At 47.3% G+C, this 24547-nt stretch overlaps 1 protein-coding gene across 3 annotated transcripts in view; it reads left to right on the top strand.

Annotated features, from left to right (window-relative positions):
• The first annotated feature begins 321 nt into the window (after positions 1 to 321).
• The window catches only part of EXO1 (exonuclease 1), a 36036-nt gene continuing 11810 nt past the window's right edge, over positions 322 to 24547 (top strand). For 2 of the 3 annotated variants that reach the window (XM_053659622.1, XM_053659619.1), the window contains exons 1-11: positions 322 to 1286; positions 2020 to 2193; positions 4508 to 4627; positions 5063 to 5186; positions 6101 to 6238; positions 10804 to 11016; positions 12565 to 12752; positions 13420 to 13516; positions 15270 to 15495; positions 16657 to 16903; positions 17278 to 18175. In XM_053659622.1, the coding sequence (XP_053515597.1) occupies positions 2033 to 2193; positions 4508 to 4627; positions 5063 to 5186; positions 6101 to 6238; positions 10804 to 11016; positions 12565 to 12752; positions 13420 to 13516; positions 15270 to 15495; positions 16657 to 16903; positions 17278 to 18175 (2412 nt within the window). In that variant the 5' untranslated portion in view covers positions 322 to 1286; positions 2020 to 2032. The remainder of the gene's footprint in view (positions 1287 to 2019; positions 2194 to 4507; positions 4628 to 5062; positions 5187 to 6100; positions 6239 to 10803; positions 11017 to 12564; positions 12753 to 13419; positions 13517 to 15269; positions 15496 to 16656; positions 16904 to 17277; positions 18176 to 24547) is intronic. The other variant, XM_053659621.1, reaches the window with a different exon arrangement.

Genomic DNA, 24547 nt, shown 5'->3' with positions numbered 1-24547 from the left:
CCTTTCTTAGGTTTTAAAAATCTCAACGCAGACAGCAGGCCTGAACTTAGACGCCCGCAACTAAGGCTGCTATCGGGAGGGAACTACAATTCCCAGCAGCCCTGGCGAAAGAAAAAAAAGTCCAACTTTCCGGGCTCCGTCCTCTATTGGCCATCAGCTCAGCTCCTCCCGCCCCTTCAAAACGGAGCCTGGCCTTTCGGCGGGCAGCGCCACCCGCTGTCTCTGGGAGGCAAGCGGCCCGGGAGGAGGAGCCGGCGTGGCAGTGTTGCGCCGACGTCACTTCCGCTGGGCGGGCCTCTGCCTCCCGCGCAAATTGAAAGGTCAGGCCTATCCAACGCGCGTGCCTCTGGTTCTGCGGCCGTAGTGAGTCAGAGGCGTTGGGGACGGGTTTCGGGACCCCACCCGGCTGCCCTCGAGCGGACGGGGAGAACCCTTCCCGGGAAGTGAGCGGAGCGGCCTGTACGGAGTCTTTGGGTGGGTTCTTGCTGGTCCCCGCGGGGTCCATCTGCGCGCCCCCCGTTCCGGTCTCGGGATTCCGGCTCCGCGCGTTCCTCCGGATCCTAGAGCGCGGCGGAGGCGCTGCCCGAGGGCAGTTCGCGGTGCGGGAGGGTGTTTGGTCGCGAAGGGACGCTTTTGGCCAGGCGAGCGCTGCAGCTCGCGAATCGAGAGGCAGTCCGCCCTCCCCGCCGACCCTTCCCTGCAGGACCGCGCGCCGGTCGTCAGACTTTCTGCAGAAGCTAGCAGTCCCGTTTTTACGTGCGATCTCCCGACTTTTAAATGTTGACAGGTAGATTTTTTCGTTAATGCAAAACGCGTCTTCTGGAATGGGCTGGCGAGCCACTCCAGTACATCTCTGCGTGGCACAGGAGTAAAAGGGTGATGTCGCTGTTGTTCCTTGTCCCTCTGCTGGTCTGCTTGAGTGATTTGAGTCTGGTGGCACTCAGTCAGTCTCATTATGCTGAAGAGGAATTACGTACTCGAGGATATTCGTCTAGCTTAGAAGAAACTATGTTTCACGAAATGTAGACTGTGTCAGTTTTCCTCCGAGTGCAAGAAAAGTCTTTAGGGACATTATCTGAGACGTAGGAGATTAATTGGTTTTCTCGCACTGTGGCTTGAGGACCACCTGCATCCAAGTTACCTGCTGAGATTAAAATTCAGAACACCCCCCCCCCCTCACTCCTTAAGTGAATTGCAGCCACCTGGAGTGAAGTGGCGAGTCTGCGAACTGCTGAAATTTGGCAACGGTTGCACTAGAGCATCAGCTGCAATCCATTATCAACAGGGTAAGGCTTACTTCTGATCCTGCGCTCCTCCCTTCCTGCTAAACCTAATGTTTGGCGGGAGAGATTCACGTTAGGAAATGCCAAGCAACTGCACCATGCTCAGTGCTGTCTCTTATCCTGGGGACTTGGGGGGAAGCAGTTGCTTCAGGAAGGATATCCATAATTTCCATACAGAAAGACCGTGGGGGTTGCAATCTGGATGGAAGGGGTGGGAAGTTAACACTTTTCTCCCAAAGCATTTATTATATTTTTCAGTTGAAATGCTCACCTTCCCATGCTGATGTGCATATTGGCTCTTATAATGCATGTGTAGAGAGAATTTGATGCCGTAGCAAGAACAATTTTATTGGTTTTAGCAGCCTTTTTAGAGGGAAGAAAGCCCCATACTTTCCTAGCCCCTCCATGTGTCCAGTGCTGTGTTAAGTAAGGGCTTGGGTGCATATGATTCCACGTGGGAAAGCACTTTGGAAAGAATAAACTTGAAGGAACTATCACATGGCATTAGAGACGGTATTAGGGTTTGGTATGGAAATTCTAGACTAGGGAAATGGTTTGACAGGGAGGAGCCCAGGTAAACTGGGCTCCAGCTAGTTCAGAACATTGATTCTCAAATATCTGAACAGTAACAGGTGCTTATCAGCTGCCAGCATCTTTTTTTTCCCCTAAGACTTTTGGTTAATATATATTGGCTTTAAACATTGCCGTTTTCCCTTTCTCCTTTCATATCGTATAGTTAACTGGGCACAATGGGAATACATGGATTATTGCAGTTCATCAAAGAAGCTTCTGAACCCGTCCACGTGAGGAAGTATAAAGGCCAGGCAGTCGCCGTGGACACATACTGTTGGCTTCACAAAGGTGCTATCGCTTGTGCCGAAAAACTGGCCAAAGGTGAACCTACTGATAAGTAAGTTTGGACCTCGTGTTAATTCGTTGCCAAACAAGAGTGAAATTATAATGCCTTATTTTCAGAAAAGGATCGTTTTCATTCACTGCCAGGTTTACCAAGAAGTGAGAGTGTGCGCGTTAGACCTTTGCCAAGTGGGGAATGACTTCCCTCTATGACACAGGCCTAGTTTTTATTTGGAATAAGCCAGCTGTCAGCGCACTGATGGACAAAGACGGAAGAGTGTCTCTTTGCTTCTTTGTCTAACATAAACGCATTAACGATATTCTGAAAATCCACTGTGATTTCAGACTTTTACTTTCTTGGGTACGGACAACACTGCTAAGCCCTGTTACCAAAGCAAAGCATTTGCTTCAAAGGAGCGAGGTCTTCTGGCTCCCTTTTGCTTCACTGGGGACTAAAAATGGTGGGCCAGGACTTGACCATTTTGACCTCATTTGAGGCAGGACTGTGTCCTCTCTCTTTTTTAAATAGAAACATTAGAAAAACAAGCACAATTCCTGGACAGATTTTTCTCCAGGGAGTTGGGTACTTATTATGTATTTTCTATTTTGCAATATGTTGTATCATTGGTTTCCCAGAGGAAAGTCTCGCAGATCCTAATGTGACTTCCTTAAACACAGTGGACTGTAGGGAAAATGGGTCAATGAACCCTGTTTGTTTCTTAGGAGAAAGGGGGAAAGTCGTTACCGAACCGTGAGAGTTCGGCGCAGGCCTGCAGAGTCACCTTGAACACATGGCCTGTACAGTGAGTGGGATTGAAGGGTTGTCACCGTCTGCCACTCCGACTGCTGGGATCAATTTTTAAGCCAATTTCTTTGTCACCATTAAATCCGAGCAGTTGTGATTATACTTGAAGACTATGCGTTTTTTTTTATTGCTTCTTCATGGTCTCTGAATATTTCTTCATGGGGGGAAACCTTCATGTCTAGCTTTTGTAATTCCTGGGGATTCTGAGACTTTTGACTAGTTGGAAGAGCTGTCCACACGCAGGGAATGAATACCCTTTACAGTGGGACCTGCCATGTGGTTACGGTCCAGTAAATGTGTACTGAGCTAAAAGGTTTCAGGACTTTGATCAAAGTATTGTGTATTTTAGTCTTCTTTCCCAAAGCAGCTAATAAATCACATCTCATAGAGTTTATTATCCATTTTTTGTCCACCCTTGGATGGGAATATTAACCAGATGAGGCCAGAAGAGTCAGGGGGCCTATGATAAACTTTTAGGACCTTTATCAAGAATAAAGTAGGTCTGTATGTGCTGACCTGGAAGTACATAGAACGAGGGCCCCGGTAGCTGATGTTTGTGTTCTGTCTGGTTAAAGGTTTTTAAATCAATTACAACTCTATGTGGCTTTCCCCTGTTTTTATGTGACATTTAATCAGATCATAGTGATTGCTGCGTAGATCAGCTCGGCTTGGTTTTCACTGGTTCATAAGAAAAAAAATAAGGACAACAAAGTAAATCTTTCATTGAATGTATCTGATTTAAATGATTGCTTTTTAAGATTATGCCTTTCTATTTCTATTTGGAGTTAAAAGACCCTTTTTTAATGAAATAATGGGAGTTGTAGTTATTCTTGTGAATTGCCTCCACAGAATAAAAACTAAACTCAATATGTGATCCGTATTTGGATCCTGGCCTGGGGGTAAAATCTGTAGCAGAACTGTGTTGGAAACCCCAGTTCACTCGAGTTTCCTGCACACCTTCTCGCAGTTCAGGGACCCCACGCTGGTAGTTTGTGGTCATTGTAGACCACTTCTGTCGGGGAAACTGACGTGCTACAAGTCAGGCACTCCGTACCCCAAACTGGCTGTCGGGCATTTACCGAGACGCCACTGACTGTAAGAAACATCACTGGGACCGTGAGACAAAGTTTAATGTAGACTGTATAATAGATGATATATTATTGCTGATAAATTCCTTGGGTGTGATAATGGGGTGGTTGGACAATCCTTCCAGCTTTTCAATAGCTTTGAAATCTTTCCAAGCCAAAAAAATCAAAATGGGAGACAAGGCAAGGTGGGCAAGCGCACAGGGGTACACCTGGAGGGACACCGGAGCCTGTCCACCTGCAGGTGGAGACAGCCGGGCGTGCGGGGCCAGGTGACCACTGACTGGCACAGGGCTTACCAGGGTCCGAGGCAGGGTTTGAGCCCACGTCTACATTAGTTTCCATTTCCTATGAAAACATTTTCTTAAAAAAGTAAAAATAAAAACCTCTCTTCACAGTTCAGGTCATTGGTTTTAAAAAGCAGAAGTTTCACCTTACAAGATGCAGAACACCTGAATGCGTTTCCTTTCTTTTCGCAGGTATGTAGGATTTTGTATGAAATTTGTGAATATGTTGCTGTGTCACGGAGTCAAGCCCATTCTCGTATTTGATGGATGTACTTTACCTTCTAAGAAAGAGGTGGAGGCGTCTAGAAGAGAGTAAGTCGAGTCTCTGTTTAATCTCTGACTTACGTGCATCGAGGTCGATGCTATGGTTTTTAATTTGCTGAGGCAGTTTTAAAGCCTCACAAAGGATCCCCTCAGGTTCCTGGTATGCTGATAAAGTTCTGTCCTTCATACTTGAAGGTTAGTTTTGATGTAGAAGTCTTGACTCACCGTGTCTTCCTCTTAAGCGCCTTCGTTAATCCATCTTCGGACGTCAAGCCTTGCTGTGGGCAGGCCTGGGGAGCCGAGGCGACTGTGTATTTGTGAATCTCTCCTTCCTTTTGCCCAGAAGCCCAGGGGATCTGGGTTAACAGGCTCAAGGACCTGGTGTGCACTTCCAAAGGGGTCCAACTTCTTTCCGTTCTAGGAACCTTTCTTGAATTGGGGTTTTATTATAGTTTCTGGATCAGCCTCTTTTTTCCCTTGCAGAAGACGACAAGCCAACCTTCTTAAGGGGAAGCAGCTTCTCCGTGAGGGGAAGGTCTCGGAGGCCAGAGAGTGCTTCACCCGCTGTGTCAACATCACGCACGCGATGGCCCACGGAGTGATTAAAGTAAGCGAGGGCAGGGCTGAGGCTGGAGTCCCGAAGGGCGGGGGTCACTGACGTTGTGTGTTAATGGGAGAGCAGATGAGAAGGGGTGAGGAGAGGAACGTTGCTGTCGTCCTGATCTGGGGAGGGCTGAGGTCGGAGGGACACAGCAGTTTCGGAGGGAGAAAGCCTCCCTTCTCAGATAAGTCACTCCAACTCCAGCAGCACGCACGCCCTGCGCAGACGAAGGGGCACGTTCCGGAGGATCAGCCCCGCCCCACCCTCCTGGAGTCTTCACTGTTTACAGACCCTTCACGCCTATTAGAGACCTCGGGCCAGCCTTGCTGGCCTGGGAACTCTGGGGCTTCCAGGCCACCTAACCTGCTCTGCTTCGAAGTGTCTTTTTGTTACTGCAAATATTAGTGTCCACCTGCCCACAATCACAGCCCTCGCTTCCCCTTTGCGGGCCTGTGCTCACACTGCTTGATAAACAAATGGGAAAATAAATGGAGTGATTAGATTCTACAGTTCATCGTTGTCAGACTCGTGCAGTCTGACAAGAGAACCCACCATCCGAACATACATTCAGATGTCTAAAGAGGTCTTATATACTTCTAGAGCATAACCATTCTTAAGATGGAAGCTTTCTTGAGTTTGAAATAAATTTTGTGGCTTATCAGTTATTGCCCCCCTCACTCCCTCAGTGTATGGCAGTATTGTCCCCAAACGTATAAGTTGATTTTTAAAAGACTTAGGGGCTATATGATCAGTTAAATACACACATGCCAGGACTAAAAGCAGGAAAAGCGAACTTCAAAGGAGGTGGCTTTTGAAGCGGTGTTCTGCATGTGGAAGTTGGCAACGGCATGGATTTGGGACAGGAAGTTGTCAGCTGTTCCCACATGCTGTCCTGCACATTGACGGGTCTTCTGTCACAGGCTGCTCGGGCCCAGGGCGTCGATTGTCTCGTGGCGCCGTATGAAGCGGACGCGCAGTTGGCCTATCTCAACAAAGCTGGTATTGTCCAAGCCATAATTACGGAGGACTCTGACCTCCTCGCCTTTGGCTGCAAAAAGGTACTTAAAGAGTATAGATCAAGGAGCTGAAGTTTTCCTCTCCACTAATATTTTATTTAATACCTGACATTAATTTCTACTTACAATGTTAAAAATTATTTAAAATGAAAAGTGTTTTGCTGTTTGACACTTTGTATCATCTGTGTGTTTTTCAGAATAAGCCTTAAGTTAGAGTGTTATATTGTTTTGTCCAAATTCTTTAGTAGAATGTAGACTTACTAGTCTTATTTCTTAGTAATAACAACTTAGGTGCTTTATATTTTTCAGTAGATTAAGCGAACTAATTTTTTTTAATTATTTTTTTATTGATTATGCTGTTACAGTTGTTCTATTCCCCCCCTTCATTCCCCTCCACCCTACCCCCGTCCCCACTATTACCCCCCTTTAGTTTATGACCATGTGTCTCAAGTTCTTTAGATTCTATATTTCCCATGCTATTCTTGCCCCCCATCTATTTTCTATCTACTCTCTATGCTACTTATTTTCTGTACCTTCTCCCCCCTTCTCCTCCTCCCACTCCCCTGTTGCTAACCCTCCTTGAGATCTTCATTTCTATGTTTCCACTCCTGATCTAGCTGTCCTTTTAGTTTGCTTTTGTTTTCGGTGTGGTTCTTAATAACTGTGAGTTTGCTGTCCTTTCGCTGTTCATGTTTTTTTCTTAACTTCTTTTTCTTCGATAAGTCCATTTAACATTTCATATAATAAGGGCTTGGTGATGATGAACTCCTTGAATTTGATCTTATCTGAGAAGCACCTTATCTGTCCTTCTATTCTAAATGAAAGTTTTGCTGGATAGAGCAATCTTGGTTGTAGGTCTTTGGATTTCATGACTTGGAATACCTCTTTCCAGCCCCTTCTTGCCTGGAAGGTCTCTTTTAAGAAATCTGCTGACAGTCTGATGGGGACTCCTTTGTAGGTGACTGTCCCCTTAGCTCTTGCTGCTTCTAGGATTCTCTCCTTCATTTTAATCTTGGCTAATGTAATGATGATGTGCCTTGGTGTGTTCCTTCTTGGGTCCAACTTCTTTGGGACTCTCTGAGCTTCCTGGATTTCCTAGAAGTCTATTTCCTTTGCCAGATTGGGGAAATTCTCCTTTATTATTTGTTCAAATAAGTTTTCCACTGGTGGCTGTGCCTTTCCCCCTCTGGTACTCCTATAATTCGGATGTTGGAGCGTTTAAAGATGTCCTGGAGGTTCCTAAGACTCTCCTCATTTCTTTGAATTCTTGCTTCTTGACTCTTTTCTGTTTGGCCATTATTTGCTTTCTTCTGGTCCACTCCATTGATTTGAGTCCCAGTTTCCTTTTCATCGCTATTGGTGTCCTGTGCAATTTCATTCATTTCAATTAGTTTTGCCTTCATATATTTGTCTAATTTGTCGGTATAATCAACCAGTTCTGTGAGGATCCTGATCACCAGTGTTTTAAACTGTGCATCTGAGAGTTTTGCTATTTCTTCACTGCTTAGATTTATAGGCTCTGGGGCTTTGAGATCTTGAGCCATTTTTGGTCTGTTTGTGCCGGTTAAGTATGAGGAGCGGAGCCTTGGACTCCCAGGTAGCTGGGTTGTGACGCTGCATGTGGAGGCGGGGTCAGATCAGGGAAATGGCGGCGCCCTCTGCTGCTTCTCTCAGCTGGGTGAGGAGCAGAGCTTTAGGTGGTTCACCTGGGCCTGGCCACTCAGAGTCGCTGGGTTATGACGCTGTATGTGGAGGCGTGGTCAGATCAGGGAAATGGCGGCACCCTCTCCTGCTTTGTGGGGCCTTAGGTGGTTCACCTGGGACGGGCCACTCAGAGTCGCTGGGTTATGACGCTGTATGTGGAGGCGGGGTCAGATCAGGGAAATGGCGGCGCCCTCTGCTGCTTCTCTCAGCTGGGTGAGGAGCAGAGCTTTAGGTGGTTCACCAGGGCCGGGCCACTCAGAGTCGCTGGGTTATGACGCTGTATGTGGAGGCGGGGTCAGAGCAGGGAAATGGCGGCGCCCTCTGCTGCTTCTCTCAGCTGGGTGAGGAGCAGAGCTTTAGGTGGTTCACCTGGGCCTGGCCACTCAGAGTCGCTGGGTTATGACGCTGTATGTGGGGGCGTGGTCAGAGCAGGGAAATGGCGGCGCCCTCTCCTGTTTTGTGCCTTAGGTGGTTCACCAGGGACGGGCCACTCAGAGTCGCTGGGTTATGACGCTGTATGTGGAGGCGGGGTCAGAGCAGGGAAATGGCGGCACCCTCTGCTGCTTCTCTCAGCTGGGTGAGGAGCAGAGCTTTAGGTGGTTCACCTGGGCCTGGCCACTCAGAGTCGCTGGGTTATGACGCTGTATGTGGAGGCGGGGTCAGATCAGGGAAATGGCGGCGCCCTCTGCTGCTTCTCTCAGCTGGGTGAGGAGCAGAGCTTTAGGTGGTTCACCTGGGCCTGGCCACTCAGAGTCGCTGGGTTATGACGCTGTATGTGGGGGCGTGGTCAGAGCAGGGAAATGGCGGCGCCCTCTCCTGTTTTGTGCCTTAGGTGGTTCACCAGGGACGGGCCACTCAGAGTCGCTGGGTTATGACGCTGTATGTGGAGGCGTGGTCAGATCAGGGAAATGGCGGCGCCCTCTGCTGCTTCTCTCAGCTGGGTGAGGAGCAGAGCTTTAGGTGGTTCACCTGGGCCTGGCCACTCAGAGTCGCTGGGTTATGACGCTGTATGTGGAGGCGGGGTCAGATCAGGGAAATGGCGGCGCCCTCTGCTGCTTCTCTCAGCTGGGTGAGGAGCAGAGCTTTAGGTGGTTCACCTGGGCCTGGCCACTCAGAGTCGCTGGGTTATGACGCTGTATGTGGAGGCGTGGTCAGAGCAGGGAAATGGCGGCGCCCTCTGCTGTTTTGTGAGGAGCAGAGCTTTAGGTGGTTCACCTGGGCCGGGCCACTCAGAGTCGCTGGGTTATGACGCTGTATGTGGAGGTGGGGTCAGAGCAGGGAAATGGCGGCGCCCTCTGCTGCTTCTCTCAGCTGGGTGAGGAGCAGAGCTTTAGGTGGTTCACCTGGGCCTGGCCACTCAGAGTCGCTGGGTTATGACGCTGTATGTGGAGGCGGGGTCAGATCAGGGAAATGGCGGCCCCCTCTGCTGTTTCTCTCAGCTGGGTGAGGAGCAGAGCTTTAGGTGGTTCACCTGGGCCAGGCCACTCAGAGTCGCTGGGTTATGACGCTGTATGTGGGGGCGTGGTCAGAGCAGGGAAATGGCGGCGCCCTCTCCTGTTTCCTGTGGCAGTGCCTTAGGTGGTTCACCAGGGACGGGCCACTCAGAGTCGCTGGGTTATGATGCTGTATGTGGAGGCGGGGTCAGATCAGGGAAATGGCGGCGCCCTCTGCTGCTTCACTCAGCTGGGTGAGGAGCAGAGCTTTAGGTGGTTCACCTGGGCCTGGCCACTCAGAGTCGCTGGGTTATGACGCTGTATGTGGAGGCGGGGTCAGAGCAGGGAAATGGCAGCGCCCTCTGCTGCTTCTCTCAGCTGGGTGAGGAGCAGAGCTTTAGGTGGTTCACCTGGGCCTGGCCACTCAGAGTCGCTGGGTTATGACGCTGTATGTGGAGGTGGGGTCAGAGCAGGGAAGTAGGGGCGCCGCTGCCACTTGCTGCGGGACCCGCCGGGCCCCAGTCCAAGCGCCCACTCCCTCGCTCGTCTATCTGCGCACAAAGCCGCGACCACAGTCAACCCGTAGCCCTGCTCCCTCTCTGTTTCCCCGCGGTCACTGGGTCTCTCACTAAGTCCAACCCTGCGCCTGGATTTCTAGCGCCCGAGTCCGTCTGACTGAGGTGTCCTGTGCAACCCCGCTCCACCAGCTGCTGGTTTTGCCCCTTATCAGTCAGACTGAAGAATTTGTTGTTAACAGACTTCCGAAAAGTTCAATTTTCTGTGTTCTGGCTGTGTTTTCTGTTGCTAATATTTAGTTGTCTCTAAAGTTGGTTGTGTGAGAAGGCACGGTATATCCACCTATCCCTCCATCTTGGCGGAAGTGCTCCAGATTAAGTGAACTAATTATTGATGGGATTGTGAATAAAACTTTAATGGAAATTTTAATGGTATAGTAAAGGGGAAAATTAAGATAGGAAAGTATAGGAGGACCTCCCTTTTGTTAGTACTGTTATTTATTTTATCTATATTATCTATGTTTCATAAACAACTAGAGGGATATGTGTCTGAAGGTTAGTGTGCTGGGCAACAGTGATAGATGGGAAATTTAGGGCAACTTCTGTATTGCTCCTCGTGAATCTCTGTTTTCCAGATTTTCTGTAATGAACATGTCTCACTTTAAAGATAAAAAGGGTTACTTAAAAAAAAAGTGACAGTGGAAGGCGAGTGCTTTCTGTACAAACTGCCGTTTGACAGCCGTGGAATGTAAGTGGGCACCAGTAGGTGCAGAAAGGGCTTTCCTTGGGTCACAGTCCCAGCCACTGTGATTATTTATTTGCAGATATGACAGCAGGTAATTGGCATGTTTATCTCACTCCCTTCCATTGTTACCATGAAGAGCAAGACACACCTCAGAAATATCACAATGGATCACAGCCTCGTAGGCGTTAACAATTTCCCTTCTCTTTGAAGGTGATTTTAAAGATGGACCAGGTCGGAAATGGACTGGAAATCGACCAGGCCCGGCTGGGCATGTGCCGGCAGTTCGGGGGCGTGTTCACGGAGGAGAAGTTCCGCTACATGTGCATCCTGTCGGGCTGCGACTACCTCTCCTCGCTGCGCGGCGTGGGCCTCGCGAAGGCCTGCAGGGTGCTGCGGCTGGCCAACAACCCGGACATCGTGAAGGTGAGGGCGGCTTACCGAGCGGCGCGTTCGCCGTCTGGAGCGTTTCTTAAACCATGGATGGAGCACCCAGAACGGCGGGGGTTTTAACTGTTCTGTTAACAGCCAACTCCGTGTCACTGAAGTAAGAAAATGACTCGACACTCTGGGACTCTGCTTTTGGCAATGGACGGACCATGTTTTCAGCAATGGACCAAAGAGCAGTAGTGACTTTTTAAATGAAGAGAAATATGAAGAGGCTTAAGGGCTCTTTAAAATATTCCGGTAGAAATAGCATTAACACGTACTGCCTTTGGTTTTTGTCCTATTGCTCAGTAGTGGTCCTCCAACTTTGGGTCTCAGGACCCCTTGACGCTCTAAAAGCTCTTTTTGCACGTACTTTGAGTTTATGTGGGTTATCCCTCTCGACATTTACCAAATCAGCAATGAAAACAGAAGTTTATTAATTCACTTAAAATGAACGATACTAAATTCTTTTTATGAAAAGTAGCCATGTCTTCTAAACCCAGTGAAAATGGTGAGAATTGCACATTTACATGAACCTCTTCGATGTGGCTTTAATGGAGACAGCGGGGTCTCCTCTCTGCTTCCCCCACGGTCCGATGCAGTGTCCTGCGTCGTGGAGGCGGGAACTCGGGGGAATTCTGAGTTGCTGCAGTCACTGCCCTAGAAGTTCTCTGATAAGAGCCCCGAGAGTGCAGGGCAGAGCTCCCGTGTTCCGTTTCCCGGGACGAGGAGCGAGTCCTCGGGGCTGGGGACGGCGCCGTTGGAGGGGAAGATCTCTGGGCTGGGACGGTGGCAGAGCCGGCGGGAGAGTAACGCGCCCTCGCTGTCTGTGACTCGGGATCCCTTCGGTTCCTGGGTCTGCCCTGCGCCACCAGGAGTTCGGTATCAAATGTTCAAAACCACTTCCAGCTTCAATCCCCTATGACTCTGTTAGGAGGAGTTAGAACGCCAACTTTGCTTTGAAAATATTATCTGGGAATATTTGGGGTTTTTGTGTGTGTTTTTTTTTTAAAGATTTTATTTATTTATCTTTAGAGGGGAAGGGAAGGAGAGAGGGAAAGAAACATCAATGTGTGGTTGCCTCTTGTGCATCCCCTGCTGGGAACTGGCCTGCAACCCGGGCTTGTGCCCCGACTGGGAATCGAACCACGATCCTCGGGTTTGCAGGCTGTGCTCAATCCACTGAGCTACACCAGCCAGGGCTACTTGGGGTTTTTTAATTCTCGAGTTTTGTATGTTGTTTTTTGCCTTCTGAATGAAAGACACTTTGAGGGTGAAGAGGATCTTCAACTTATACCTGGGAATATAAACTTGATGTGTGACTGAGTTTTTCACTCTCTGGATTAACAATAGGAAAAGCAAACAGAATGCTGTCCTAGAGACTCAGAATTTTGGTTGGTGGTAGAGGTTGTTAATGGAGGTGAAAGCAGCGGTTTTCTGTTTCTCCTCCCCCTCCGTTCATGCAGGCTGCTTGGTCCTGGGGCTGATACGCTCTGTATTCTTGGTCTGCAGATAACTCGGAAATATTTTTGCACCCATTATTAGGTCATCAAGAAAATCGGGTATTATCTCAAGATGAACATAACAGTACCAGAAGATTACATCGAAGGATTCATTCGGGCTAACAACACCTTCCTCTATCAGCTAGTTTTCGACCCCATCCGGAGGAAACTCATCCCTCTGAATGATTACGGAGATGACGTCGACCCTGAAACCCTGAGCTACGCTGGGCGGTATCCTTTCTGAGGCAGGGTGGCAGAATTTTCAGTTCCTCCGTGGGCTTTTGGTGACATGTTTAGTGAAATGGTCAGTAAAAGGCTTACAAATTGTTTTTTGCTTGTTCTTTTATGGTGAAATCTGCATTTTGTTGATTTGAATTACCATTCTAGTGAAAATACAGAGCAACTCTTCTGTATAAATCTGAGTCTTGTTCATTATAACTTGCTAATTACTTAGATTGACTTGATAGTAACACGTCCAGAGTTGGGCACTTCAGGAACGTATTTCAAAGGTGGCACTGAAGACAAACACTCGTGGTAAAAGAAACAGCTCTGGGAATCAGGAGGAGCAGGCCGGAGGCCCCTCCTCCAGCCACTGGCCACACCCATGGGCCCTAGGCCCCCCCAGCCACTCAGGTGGGGGCTAGGACTTTCCACTGTTTCTTGAAAGGGAGTCGGTTGATGACTGGGGGCTTTGCTTCAGAAAACAGCCAGCTCCTGCAGTGACAGCTGGAAGTGAGCCCATCTGCTGCCTTTGGTGATGCTGAGTGTAAAAGGAGGGCCCACCGAGGTTACGAAACTGAAGATTTTCTCTGATGGTGGGATGTGCTTTGTAGTCTTGACACAGTGGCTTCTGTTTGCTTGCTGATGAAAGCATCTTTCCTTAATCTTACCAACCTAGGTACGTTGATGATTCTATAGCTCTTCAAATAGCACTCGGAAATAAAGATGTAAATACTTTTGAGCAGATTGATGACTACAATCCAGACACTGCTATGGTAACATTTTAATGGCTTCTTTCCAAAAGCACGTTTTAGTTGTATTTCGGTTATGTCTCTGAACTGTGGCTAAAGGCAGATCTTCATTTGGTAAACATATTTTAAGCATTTTTCTATCGAGGCACACTGCAGAGAATAGGTTGAAAACATGTCGATGCTAGAGAAATTCTCTCTCTTAGAATGTAGGTATATCGGTTCATGTCCTTGAATTACAAAGTGACCACATTATGTGCTGTCAAACCTGTAGACTTGAACATTTCCCGTGAACATGCCAGGACCTCATCCTGCCCAGCCTTGTCGTTTGGTATTGCGGGAGGCCGACACCTAGAAGCACGCTGCTCGTGGGGCCCGAGCTGTTCTCACTCGTTCGCAGTCTAGCAAATATCTTTAACCGGCACCTGCCGTGTTCTTTAAGCCCCTTCCTGTTCTCTTCCACTTGCTCCTGGCTGTATGTGCCGCTTACAGTGCACTCTTCCAGCTTTTCTCTTTTCTGTTCGTATTTTCATTCAGACTTTTCATTCGTATGTGTTCTGACCCGGTGTTTGGCCTCTGTGCCAGGCCCGTAATTCTAAATGTCTCTTGAATCTACGGAAATGACTTCTGTAACCTGAAATCTATCCGCAGTCAACAAACAAACTCTTCATTCCACATTGGCTTTCCCTAATTACATTTCTCTTTTTTTCCTTAGCACTTTCTGCTACATAATTTATGTGTCTCTATGGTTTATTTTTTGATCCTTCCCAAAAGAATGCAGTCTTCATAAATGTGGGTTTTATTATCTTTTGTTGCTAAGTCCTTACAAGCATGGATTATATTTTATTTTTATTTGTCCTCCAAAATACTAGCTAACCTAACTATGTTCAATGTGCTTAATAAAAGCTTAGTAAAGGACTGAATTCATGAGCAAGGGTAAAAAACACCTGAATTGGACTGGAAATGATGAGAAAGCAGAAACTATCAGCCAACAAGGCCACTAAAAGAAGCAAAGGGACTTAGCCATGAAAGCAGGCCAGCTTGTTTCCAAGTTTTCTGGTCTGAGAGGCTGCAAGAGGCCGTGTAACTGCCATTCGTTCATTTATTCAACAGATAGAGGAGGTGGATACACCCATACTGACCGGCAGGAAGGCCTTTTACAGGGGAACTTGCATGTTTTCATGTAAGTCTCAGCGTAGCCATTCGTTCCTGCCTGTCCACTGAAGATGGTTCCAAGTGTGGGCTTCAGGGGAACCAGTGTTCGGTAACGTCGGTGGTTTTAGTTTGACTCAACAGTTTCTAGAGGTGGGACAGCAGATTACTTTAAATACATAATTTGACGGTTTTAACGTCCAGGTGCTTTGTGAAAGGCATGTAAATGATTATTTAGAGGCTTATTGCCAGGTGATCGTTAAGCTCATTAATGTCTATTGAAATAATACCCAAATTTTAAAAGTCCATTTTTTGGCCTGTACTTCTTCCATTGCAATCTCTTATCTTGCACTATTCACCTTAAGAAGTTTTATTTTTCATTTCTGAGAAATGAGCTAACAAGGTCACTTGACCCTTGTTAGAAGAGAAACAGACCTAAGAATACAAGACACGTTAAGTAACATTGTGGGACCAAAAAAGTAGAAAAGGTTATTCCAGGACAGATATTTCATCAAAAAGCTGTTCTTCTTAAGAGTAATTTAATTATTTGCTTATAATTTATGTTGATGCAGAGGGGAATAAATCGACCATTTTCCTTCAAGGAGCCGTTTTTCTTTTACTGTTCCAGCCTGCCCAGTCAAGAAGCCGCAGCTGGGATGATAAAGCGTGTCAGAAGTCATCCAGCATCAGTAGCATTTGGCACAGGAATTACTGCCCCAGACTGGAGCTGGATGTCGGCCCAGGCGCCACAAGGCGGAAGGAAACTCCAAGCACTGTGGGCACCGAACGAGTGATCAGCACCAATGGCTTCGGTCTTTCCGGGAAGTCGTCCTCCATGAAGAGACCAAGAGGTGGTGCGTAGCTCGTTTGGGTGGCGTGCTAGTGCGTGTCAGTCACATTGACGAAATCTGTGCTCAACCCAAGGCCGCTAAGATTTTTCTCCTGGTTTGTCTAGCAGTTTTATAGTGTTAACCCTTCTATTTAGGCCTATGATTAATTCTGAATGGACTTTTTAAATGCAGTACGAGGTGAGGGGCAAGGTTCCCCTTTTTGTGTACATGCAGGTCAGTTGCTAAGCAGGTCGTCCTTTTCCTGTTGAATCGCCATGGCACATTTGTCTGCGGTCGATAGACCGTGTGCGTGTGGGTCTGTTTCTGTGCCCTGGTGCTGTCTGCACGTCCGTCTGTCTGCACGTCCGTCTGTCTGCACGTCTGTCTGTCTACACGCCGGTCTCTTTTCCTGCCCCAGCACCAGACACACTGTCTTTACCACTGTAGCCTTATAGTCAGTTTTGAAATCCAGTAGTTTAAGTTCCTTAAGTTCGTCTGAAAAGTTGTTTTGGTTAATTCTGTTTCCCACGTTCCCATTTAAATCTTAAAATCAACCATCAGTTTGTTTGTTTATTTATTTATTTATTTATTTATTTAAAAGCCTGTTGTGATTTTGATTGAGATTTAGTCTAATGTGTAGATCGATTTGGGGAAAATTGACATCTGAACAGCACTGAACTTTCTGATTCCTTTGTTTAAGTCTCACTTCAATCTTTGGCGGTGCCTTATAGTTTACACTGCGTGGGCTTCCACTGGCAGCCCCTGGTTCACAGGCCGGTGCTCGGCCCACTGAGCCACACCGGCCTGGGCTGGAACACTTTTTAAATGAAACATTAATTATGTATTTACGTGTAAATTCTGTTAAAAAATTGTTTTACATTCCAAATTAGGCCCTTGGTCTATTGAGCATATTGCCTTACAGAATTGACTGCCTCCTGAAATTTTGGTTTGGGTAATTTCACATAAAATTACACAAGTGACGTTAAATGGAAGCTGACTTGTGAAATCATAAAACACAGCTAAGGGATTTATTTATTTTAGTTATCCTTGGGTTTTATTTTCTGATGCACAGTTTTTAAAAAAAAAAAAGAAGCCTTCACTCTTAGGACCAAGGATGTGAACTGGAGGCAAAAGCCAGGTCTCCAGCTGCACGAGAACGCGGGTTACCGCTCTTTTCTTCTCCAGAAGGGCTGTGGGAAGATGACCTGCTGAGCCAGTACTCTCTTTCACTTCCGAAGAAGACCAAGGGGAGCAGCTGTGATGGCAGTAAGTCACCGAGGTCTCCGAGAGTGTGTATGCCCGACCCAGTGGGTGCAACTGCTGTTAAAAAAAGCTCAAGCGCACCCCCCACGGCCAGAAATAAGTTTGCAGCATTTCTACAGAGAAAAAACGAGGAAGGCGGCGCGGTCGTGGTTCCAGGGACCAGGAGCAGGTATGGTGGCACGTCCAGAATGCGGTCCGTCTGCTGTGCTGTGTAAACTGTAAACATGGCGTCTGACGGGGCAGGGGCAGATTTAGTACAGCCCCAGTTTTTATTGTGTATGGCCTTAGTTAACAAGGAATGTAGTAAAATACACAAGCTCCAAACACACTGCTTTTAGAACACCTTAAAAATTGATCGTAGAAATAAAATTCCTAAATGTGTGCCTGTTGGCGTAATCAGAAGAGCTCTATTTTGCCTTTTTTATGAAGTTATGTATTGATGAGACTTTGTTTTAAAAACAAACTGGGCCATTCTCTGAATCTTATGACCTTGTGAGAAAACTAAAATACTTATGCAATCTTTCTGTTATTTTTTTCTGTTAGGTTTTTTTGTAATTCTCTGGATTCTGTGGACTGTCTGTCAAAGAAAGCAAGCAGTCAGCCTCTAGATGAAACTGCTGTTGTAGACAAAAAGACCAGTCTAAATGAGTCGGATTCTCTGGAGGGCAAGAAGCTGGTCGATCTAAATGAGTCGGTTTGTCTGGAAGGCAGGAAGCTGGGTGATCTAAATGAATCGGGTGTTCTGGAGGGCAAGAAGCTGGTCGATCTAAATGAATCGGGTTGTCTGGAGGGCAGGAAGCTGGTCGATCTAAATGAATCGGGTTGTCTGGAAGGCAGGAAGCTGGTCGATCTAAATGAATTGGATTGTCTGGAGGGCAGGAAGCTGGGCGATCTAAATGAATCGGGTTGTCTGGAGGGCAGGAAGCTGGGTGATCTAAATGAATCAGGTGTTCTGGAGGGCAAGAAGCTGGTCGATCTAAATGAATCGGGTTGTCTGGAGGGCAGGAGGTTGGGTGATAGGAATGTAGCACAGAACTCAAATGATCAGATGCCAGGTGATGTAACTGTGGTTGCCGACGATGAAGAGTCTCGGTCCTTTAAGACCAGCAAATTCACAAGGACCGTTTCACCACTCACCCTGGGGACACTAAGAAGTTGTTTTAGTTGGTCTGGAAGTCTTAGAGATTTTTCGAGAACCCCAAGCCCCTCTCCAAGCACCACATCTCACCGGTTCCAGAGAAAGGCTGGTTCCACCGGCTCCCTGCCTGAGCACAAGACGCCTGATGTGTCTCAGGTGAAGAGTGGCGAGTTTGGGGATGACACGCATCCCTCGTGTGACGTCGGGGGGCCTTCACCGTCCCCAGAAAGCGCAGAATCGTCACCCCTCAGCCTAAGCGCATCAGAACTTTCTCAGCCTTCTAGCAAGGACTTCAATTCAGAGGTAAGTCACATTATGAAACCTTTGCTCTTAAAAGTATATGTAAAACAAAGTAGGGTATTTATCATGGAATTGAGAAAAGTTTGCCTATGTTGGAGAAATGATTGGCTATCAATTTTTCATTCTAGATATTATTGTATAGAAAATTCACATTTTCTTCATCTGAAGGACTTCTCTGTGTCCTTCGGATTTTAGACTCTTACCCATCGATCTAACTGTACTGTTTGAGTCACTGTGTCAAGTGGTGGAGCAGTGAAGACCTCAGCAGAATGACAAGTTGTTATACATTTAATCTTTATTCCTTAATTTGCCCTTGAATTCAGAGGCCATTTAAAGCCTTGTGAGGAAATGGCCCTGCTAATGCCGTGGTGTCCATCTTAAGTTTTAGCACTTCAGAAATGTATTTTCATTTCCTCCTCTTCTTCTTAAACTTGCCCTTTGTAACAAAACAGAAACAAGTGACTTTATATTGTTTTAAATTCATAAAAGCATCCTAACCATTTTTTATTTACACCATACCTTTTCATCTGACTTACAATCAAAACCCTCAGTCAGTGCTGTCCATAAGCCCCAGTGACACTGTGTTTCAAAATGACAAGATAACATAATAGCTTTTTTCGGGTCCGAGTTACCTCAGCAGACCCCACTCCCTCACTCGGGGTGTCTCAGATGACACGTGTCGGTGTAACACACTTCCTTTTGTATCTACTGACTCCGGTTCCCCGGCTGTGAGGACAGCTGCAGCCTCGGTGGAAGTGGGTGTCTGGTCGAGCCCAGTGATGGGCAGCCTTGAACAAATCAGCAGAGCTGGTGTTTATCAAAAGGAAAATATTTAGGTTCCAGAGGAGACTTGACTTGTATTTGGGCTCTAATTGCATCAAAGAACCAAGTGAAAATGTGGAGACAGGCTGTTTTCACTTGGAGAAAGCCCAGCTCAGTTTATCGACTGGAATCCCAGCCTGTTCCCTGGGGCGTTTTTCATTTGTAGAGGAAGCCGACCTCCTGCAGGGCTGCCTTGCGGCCCTTTGCTTCTTTCCCTCTCGCCGTGGGGTCTTGGGCCGGTCCCTCCCCTTGAATGCCGTCTTCTCCCTGTTTCCCTCCACCCGGAGGGCTCTCCGGCACCTCGTGGGTGCCCCCCCTTCCCCCGGTGGACCATCTTTGGTGAAAACATCCCCATGTACCGGGAGGGCACTTTTAAGTCTGCGGCGCCCCTGGGGCGTTTGAGTCCCTCTTTCCCGAGGCAGGCCCTCACTCTGCCGCCCGTAGCCTCGTGCCACCCAGAGGCCTGGCCTGCTTGCAGGCTGTGGGCCCACCGGTCCTTGTGCTAATTCGCTACAGAAATGTGAACCAAAAAGACAGCGGACTAGAAAGTCTGCTGTGTGTCACCTCTGCCCCGGATGTAGTGCCTCCCTCCTAGGATAAACGAGTCACTAATGCAAACTGGACCATCTGTCCCTGACTCAGTAGGCGTTTCAGAAAGCCCCGTGACACCGGGGCTTGGCCTGGGTGTCAGTGCCTGCGATGTGGCTCCGAGGAGAACACTCCTCTTTGGGAGCCTCCGCCGGTGGCCCCTGAAATGCAGCGCCCCAGTTGGTTCAGTGACCCCCATCTGAGGGTCTCACTGGAGGTCTTCTTTGAAGAAATGCTTCAGACCTGAGTCATCCCTGCTGTTTGGCTGTCAGTGAAAAGTATTAGAGTTCCGATGAGTTGCAACCCAAGTTAATGGAGTGTTTTTCACTTTTTTTTTGGGGGGGGGGGTAATCTAATCTTTATTGTTTTTTTATTTTTTATTGATTATGCTGTTGCAGTTGTTCTATTCCCCCCCTTCATTCCCCTCCACCCTACCCCCCCATCCCCACCATTACCCCCCCTTTATTTTATGTCCATGTGTCTCAAGTTCTTTAGATTCTATATTTCCCATGCTATTCTTGCCCCGCCCCCCATCTATTTTCTATCTACTGTCTATGCTACTTATTTTCTGTACCTTCTCCCCCCTTCTCCTCCTCCCATTCCCCTCTTGCTAACCCTCCTTGAGATCTTCATTTCTATGTTTCCACTCCTGATCTAGCTGTCCTTTTAGTTTGCTTTTGTTTTAGGTGTGGTTGTTAATAACTGTGAGTTTGTTGTCCTTTCACTGTTTATGTTTTTTTTAACTTCTTTTTCTTAGATAAGTCCCTTTAACATTTCATAGAATAAGGGCTTGGTGATGATGAACTCCTTGAATTTGATCTTATCTGAGAAGCACCTTATCTGTCCTTCCATTCTAAATGAAAGTTTTTCTGGATAGAGCAATCTTGGTTGTAGGTCTTTGGATTTCATGACTTGGAATACCTCTTTCCAGCCCCTTCTTGCCTGCAAGGTCTCTTTTGAGAAATCTGCTGACAGTCTGCTGGGGACTCCTTTATAGGTGACTGTCCCCTTAGCTCTTGCTGCTTCTAGGATTCTCTCCTTCATTTTCATCTTGGCTAATGTAATGATGATGTGCCTTGGTGTGTTCCTTCTTGGGTCCACCTTCTTTGGGACTCTCTGAGCTTCCTGGATTTCCTGGAAGTCTATTTCCTTTGCCAGATTGGGGAAATTCTCCTTTATTATTTGTTCAAATAAGTTTTCCACTGGTGGCTGTGCCTTTCCCCCTTCTGGTACCCCTATAATTCGGATGTTGGAGCATTTAAAGATGTCCTGGAGGTTCCTAAGCCTCTCCTCATTTCTTTGAATTCTTGCTTCTTGACTCTTTTCTGTTTGGCCATTATTTGCTTTCTTCTGGTCCACTCCATTGATTTGAGTCCCAGTTTCCTTTTCATCCGTATTGGTTTTGTTGTAGGCAACAGATGAGTCAATGCATGCTCTCGGAGACGAAGATAGGTTTCAAAGATCTCTAATTTTATTGATTATAAAGTAATAGTCTAATTATAAATTTGGTGGCCAAGCTTTACCTGCGCAGGGGCGAACTTCCCTAGATGTGAACGGAGTCACATTAGCTTTTAAAGCTACAGATGGAAGTCGCGCGTGGCTCACAGACTACGGGGTTCTTATAGGGCAGAGCAAGCGAATGCGGGGTTACAGAAGCAGATGTGGCAGTTAGCTATTAGCCAGGTTGCTAAGTTAAAAAAAACGGCGAAAGTCTCTAATTGGTGGGTGGGAGCTGGGGGTCTCATCTGGCGGGCCTTGGTCAGTTACCTTATTTGGCTAGGAATTTTAACCCAGCCGTTCCCTGACATTTATTTATTACCCAGTCTCAGGAACTGCAGATGCCTAATGGCTGTTTGTATGTTTCTACTACTAATGGCTATTACATTCCCCCCTCCGGTTAGGTAGCAGTTAAACCATTGACTGCCGGTCATCTTGAGGCAGGATAGTATATGGTTGGGACAATACCATAAGCTTGATGGCATCAATCCTGTCCCTGATGAATGCAAAAATCTTATTCAAGATCCAGGGTCCTGCAGTCAGGGCAAGCAATAGGATAAGTATAGGGCCAGCTAATGCGGAAATAAGCGTGGTCAGCCAAGGGGAAGCTTTAAACAGAGAGGCATACCATGAAGAGGTCTGTTCCTCTTGTTCTCTTTCTTTTAGTCTCTTGGTTAGCATCTTTATGCTTTCTCTGATTACCCCCGAATGGTTGGCATAAAAACAGCACTCTTCCCCTAAGGCTGCACATAATCCTCCTTGTTGAAGAAACACAAGATCAAGCCCCCTTCGGTTCTGAAGTGCTACCTCAGCTAAGGAGTCTACTTGGCGTTCTAGGTACATTACTTGTTCCTGGAGCAGGGAGACGTCTTTAAAGAATGTCTGTGATAACCGTCTAAGGCTATCCTCCCCATGGATTAGTGCCCCCGCTCCAACAGCTGCTGATCCAATTATACCAATAGTGGCAGCTATGGGTATGAGCAATGGAGTCCACTTGACTCTGGAAGGGGGTCGTAGTACAAAGTCGGGATCCCCTCCATACAGGTATACTTGGGGAATAATATACGCACTAACACAAAGTTCTGGGTTAGTAGGAACTAGACATTTAAAAATACCTTGGGTACATATAAACCATAGCCCTTCTGGGGCTTTTGTTACAGTCAGTGTTCCTGGGGTCTTTGGTATGTATACTAGGTTGAGACAGTAATCTGCATAACTTGAATTGTTAAGGGTGAAATTAGCTAACAAGTAACAGGTTCCCTGTCCATGAAACTCTGCTAATGTGATGGTACCTTCAAATTCACATTGTTCAAGACCTTCCACCTGTCTTTTCCCTGGGGGAAGGCGCATTGTGATGGGAGTGTTATTTCCCCCTGCGGAGGAGTTAACCCCCAGGCCAACATAGAATGGGGGCCTTGGGCTAAGGCATAACCAACAAGACTCAGTAACATTTGGCATAGTATAGTTAAAATAAGGAAACACTTGTTCCAAGAGGCTTAGGGCCGACTCTCCTTGATGATGAGGCCTGCCTACTAGGGGTGGTGGGCTTCGGAGGAATGGCCTAGGGTTCTCCTCTTCCTCTCTAGGCTGCGCTGAGGCCTCAGTTGCCCTGGGAGGGAGTCTGGTTCCTTTTGGGACAGGAGAGCGCGTAGCGGCTAGGCTTACAGTAGGTTTGGGCGGGCGAGGTGGCAATCTGCCTACTGCTCCTCTCAGGAGGGGCCTTCCCCTGGTGGGTAATCTCTTTACAGTAAATAGAGTTCCTGGGTCATCCCCTGTGATATATAGGCGGAGGCCCCAGGTTCGTCCTTTAGCCCATTCGGGGTCTTTAGGGTTTAAAACAGTTATTACAGTTGGATTACAGTCGTTTGTGGCGCAGTTCCGATTCCATCTTTCACCCTTTTGGAGGGTGATAGTTTTATCCCTTCCCCCTCCGAGGCTCCACACATTGGAGAGGGTCTCACAACCCCATGCTTTACAGTAGTAGTCCCCAAGAGCGCTGCCACACGTCTGTCTTTTCCCTGGTGGGGATTCTGGGCAAGCGTAGAACCGGGTTCGGATGAGGTCTCGATTTAAGCCATCTTCTCCCCCACCCTTTTCACAGAGATTCCCTAATCCTTGTTTGTATGGGTCTATTCTGTTCATTCCGGGAACATCACAAAGTTTGTCACCAAAAAACTGGGAGAAATCTGCACTTAGAGTTACTGGGCCTGTATCCCAAGTAAAATTGGTGGCAATGACTGTGCCATCTGCTGTCCTTATGAGTACCCACTCCTGCTGTTCTAGGCCTTGGCTCAGAGCTTTCCCGTGGTTCATGGACAGAGTTACTATAATCAGGAACAACCTTACTGTTTCAGGAACTTTAGGCTCAGCGGTCGCTCGGGATCTCTGCTGACTCGCCATGTGTCTTGATGTTCCCTAGGAGGCTGAGCTGGCTTTGTGTGTGATAGATGAATCCAGTAGGGTTTCTCTGCAACTCGCACTGCAGAGAGGGTGCTGAGCAGGACCTGGAAGGGGCCGACCCACCGTGGCTCCAGGTTTCCTCGCCGGTGGTTGAGGATCCACACCCACTGGCCTGGTTCAGGAGGAGTAGGCCACTGGGTCGTTTCAGCTGGGGGCTGGTGTCGTAGGACTCGTATCTCCTGTCGCACCTGCTGCAAGGCCTGGAGGGACTTAAGGAAGTTATAATTTGTGCTGGCTATTTCTTCACTGGAAAGTTTGGGAATAATGGGGACAGGTTGCCCAAACATGATTTCATATGGGGTCCAAGACCCCACGTAAGGGGTACACCTTACCCGGAATAAGGCAAAAGGAAGAAGCTCGACCCAGTTTTCGCCAGTCTCTTCCTTTAATTTAATAATAGTCTCTTTTAGAGTTCTGTTCATTCTTTCTACTTGTCCTGAACTCTGGGGTCTATAAATACAATGGAGCTTCCATTCAATTATTAATTTGCTGGCCAATTCTTGGGAGACCTTTGAGACAAAGGCCGGGCCATTATCTGAGCCAATAGCTAATGGAAGCCCATATCTGGGGATAATTTCTCTCAGGAGTAGTTTGCATACAATGGAAGCGGTCTCCCCCCTTAGTGGGGAAGGCTTCAGTCCAACCTGAGTAAGTGTCTACTAATACTAAGAGATACTTATACCCAGATTTTCCTGGTCCCATTTCGGTGAAATCTACTTCCCATAGCTCACCTGGACTCTTACCTCGGTACCTCACCAGGGGAGGATACTTCTTATTCTGGGCATTTACCTTAGCGCATGTCTGACATCTAGTGGTTATTGACTGAACTGTATCTCTTAACTTTGATCCTGTATAATATTTCTTTATTAACTGTTCTAATCTGGTCTGGCCGAGGTGTGTGCTCGCATGCAACTCTTGGGCTATTGTTCTTAAGACCCCTTGGGGAAGGAAAATCTTGGAGTCAGGTAGTACAATTTGCCCTTTAGAGTTTTTAACCCCCCCTGCCTT

This window comes from Artibeus jamaicensis, unplaced genomic scaffold (genome assembly GCF_021234435.1).
Source record: "Artibeus jamaicensis isolate MK-2021 breed Jamaican fruit bat unplaced genomic scaffold, CSHL_Jam_final scaffold_754, whole genome shotgun sequence".
NCBI lineage: Eukaryota > Metazoa > Chordata > Mammalia > Chiroptera > Phyllostomidae > Artibeus > Artibeus jamaicensis.
Note: the sequence above shows the minus strand (reverse complement) of the source record. Positions and strands in the feature narration are given on the sequence as shown.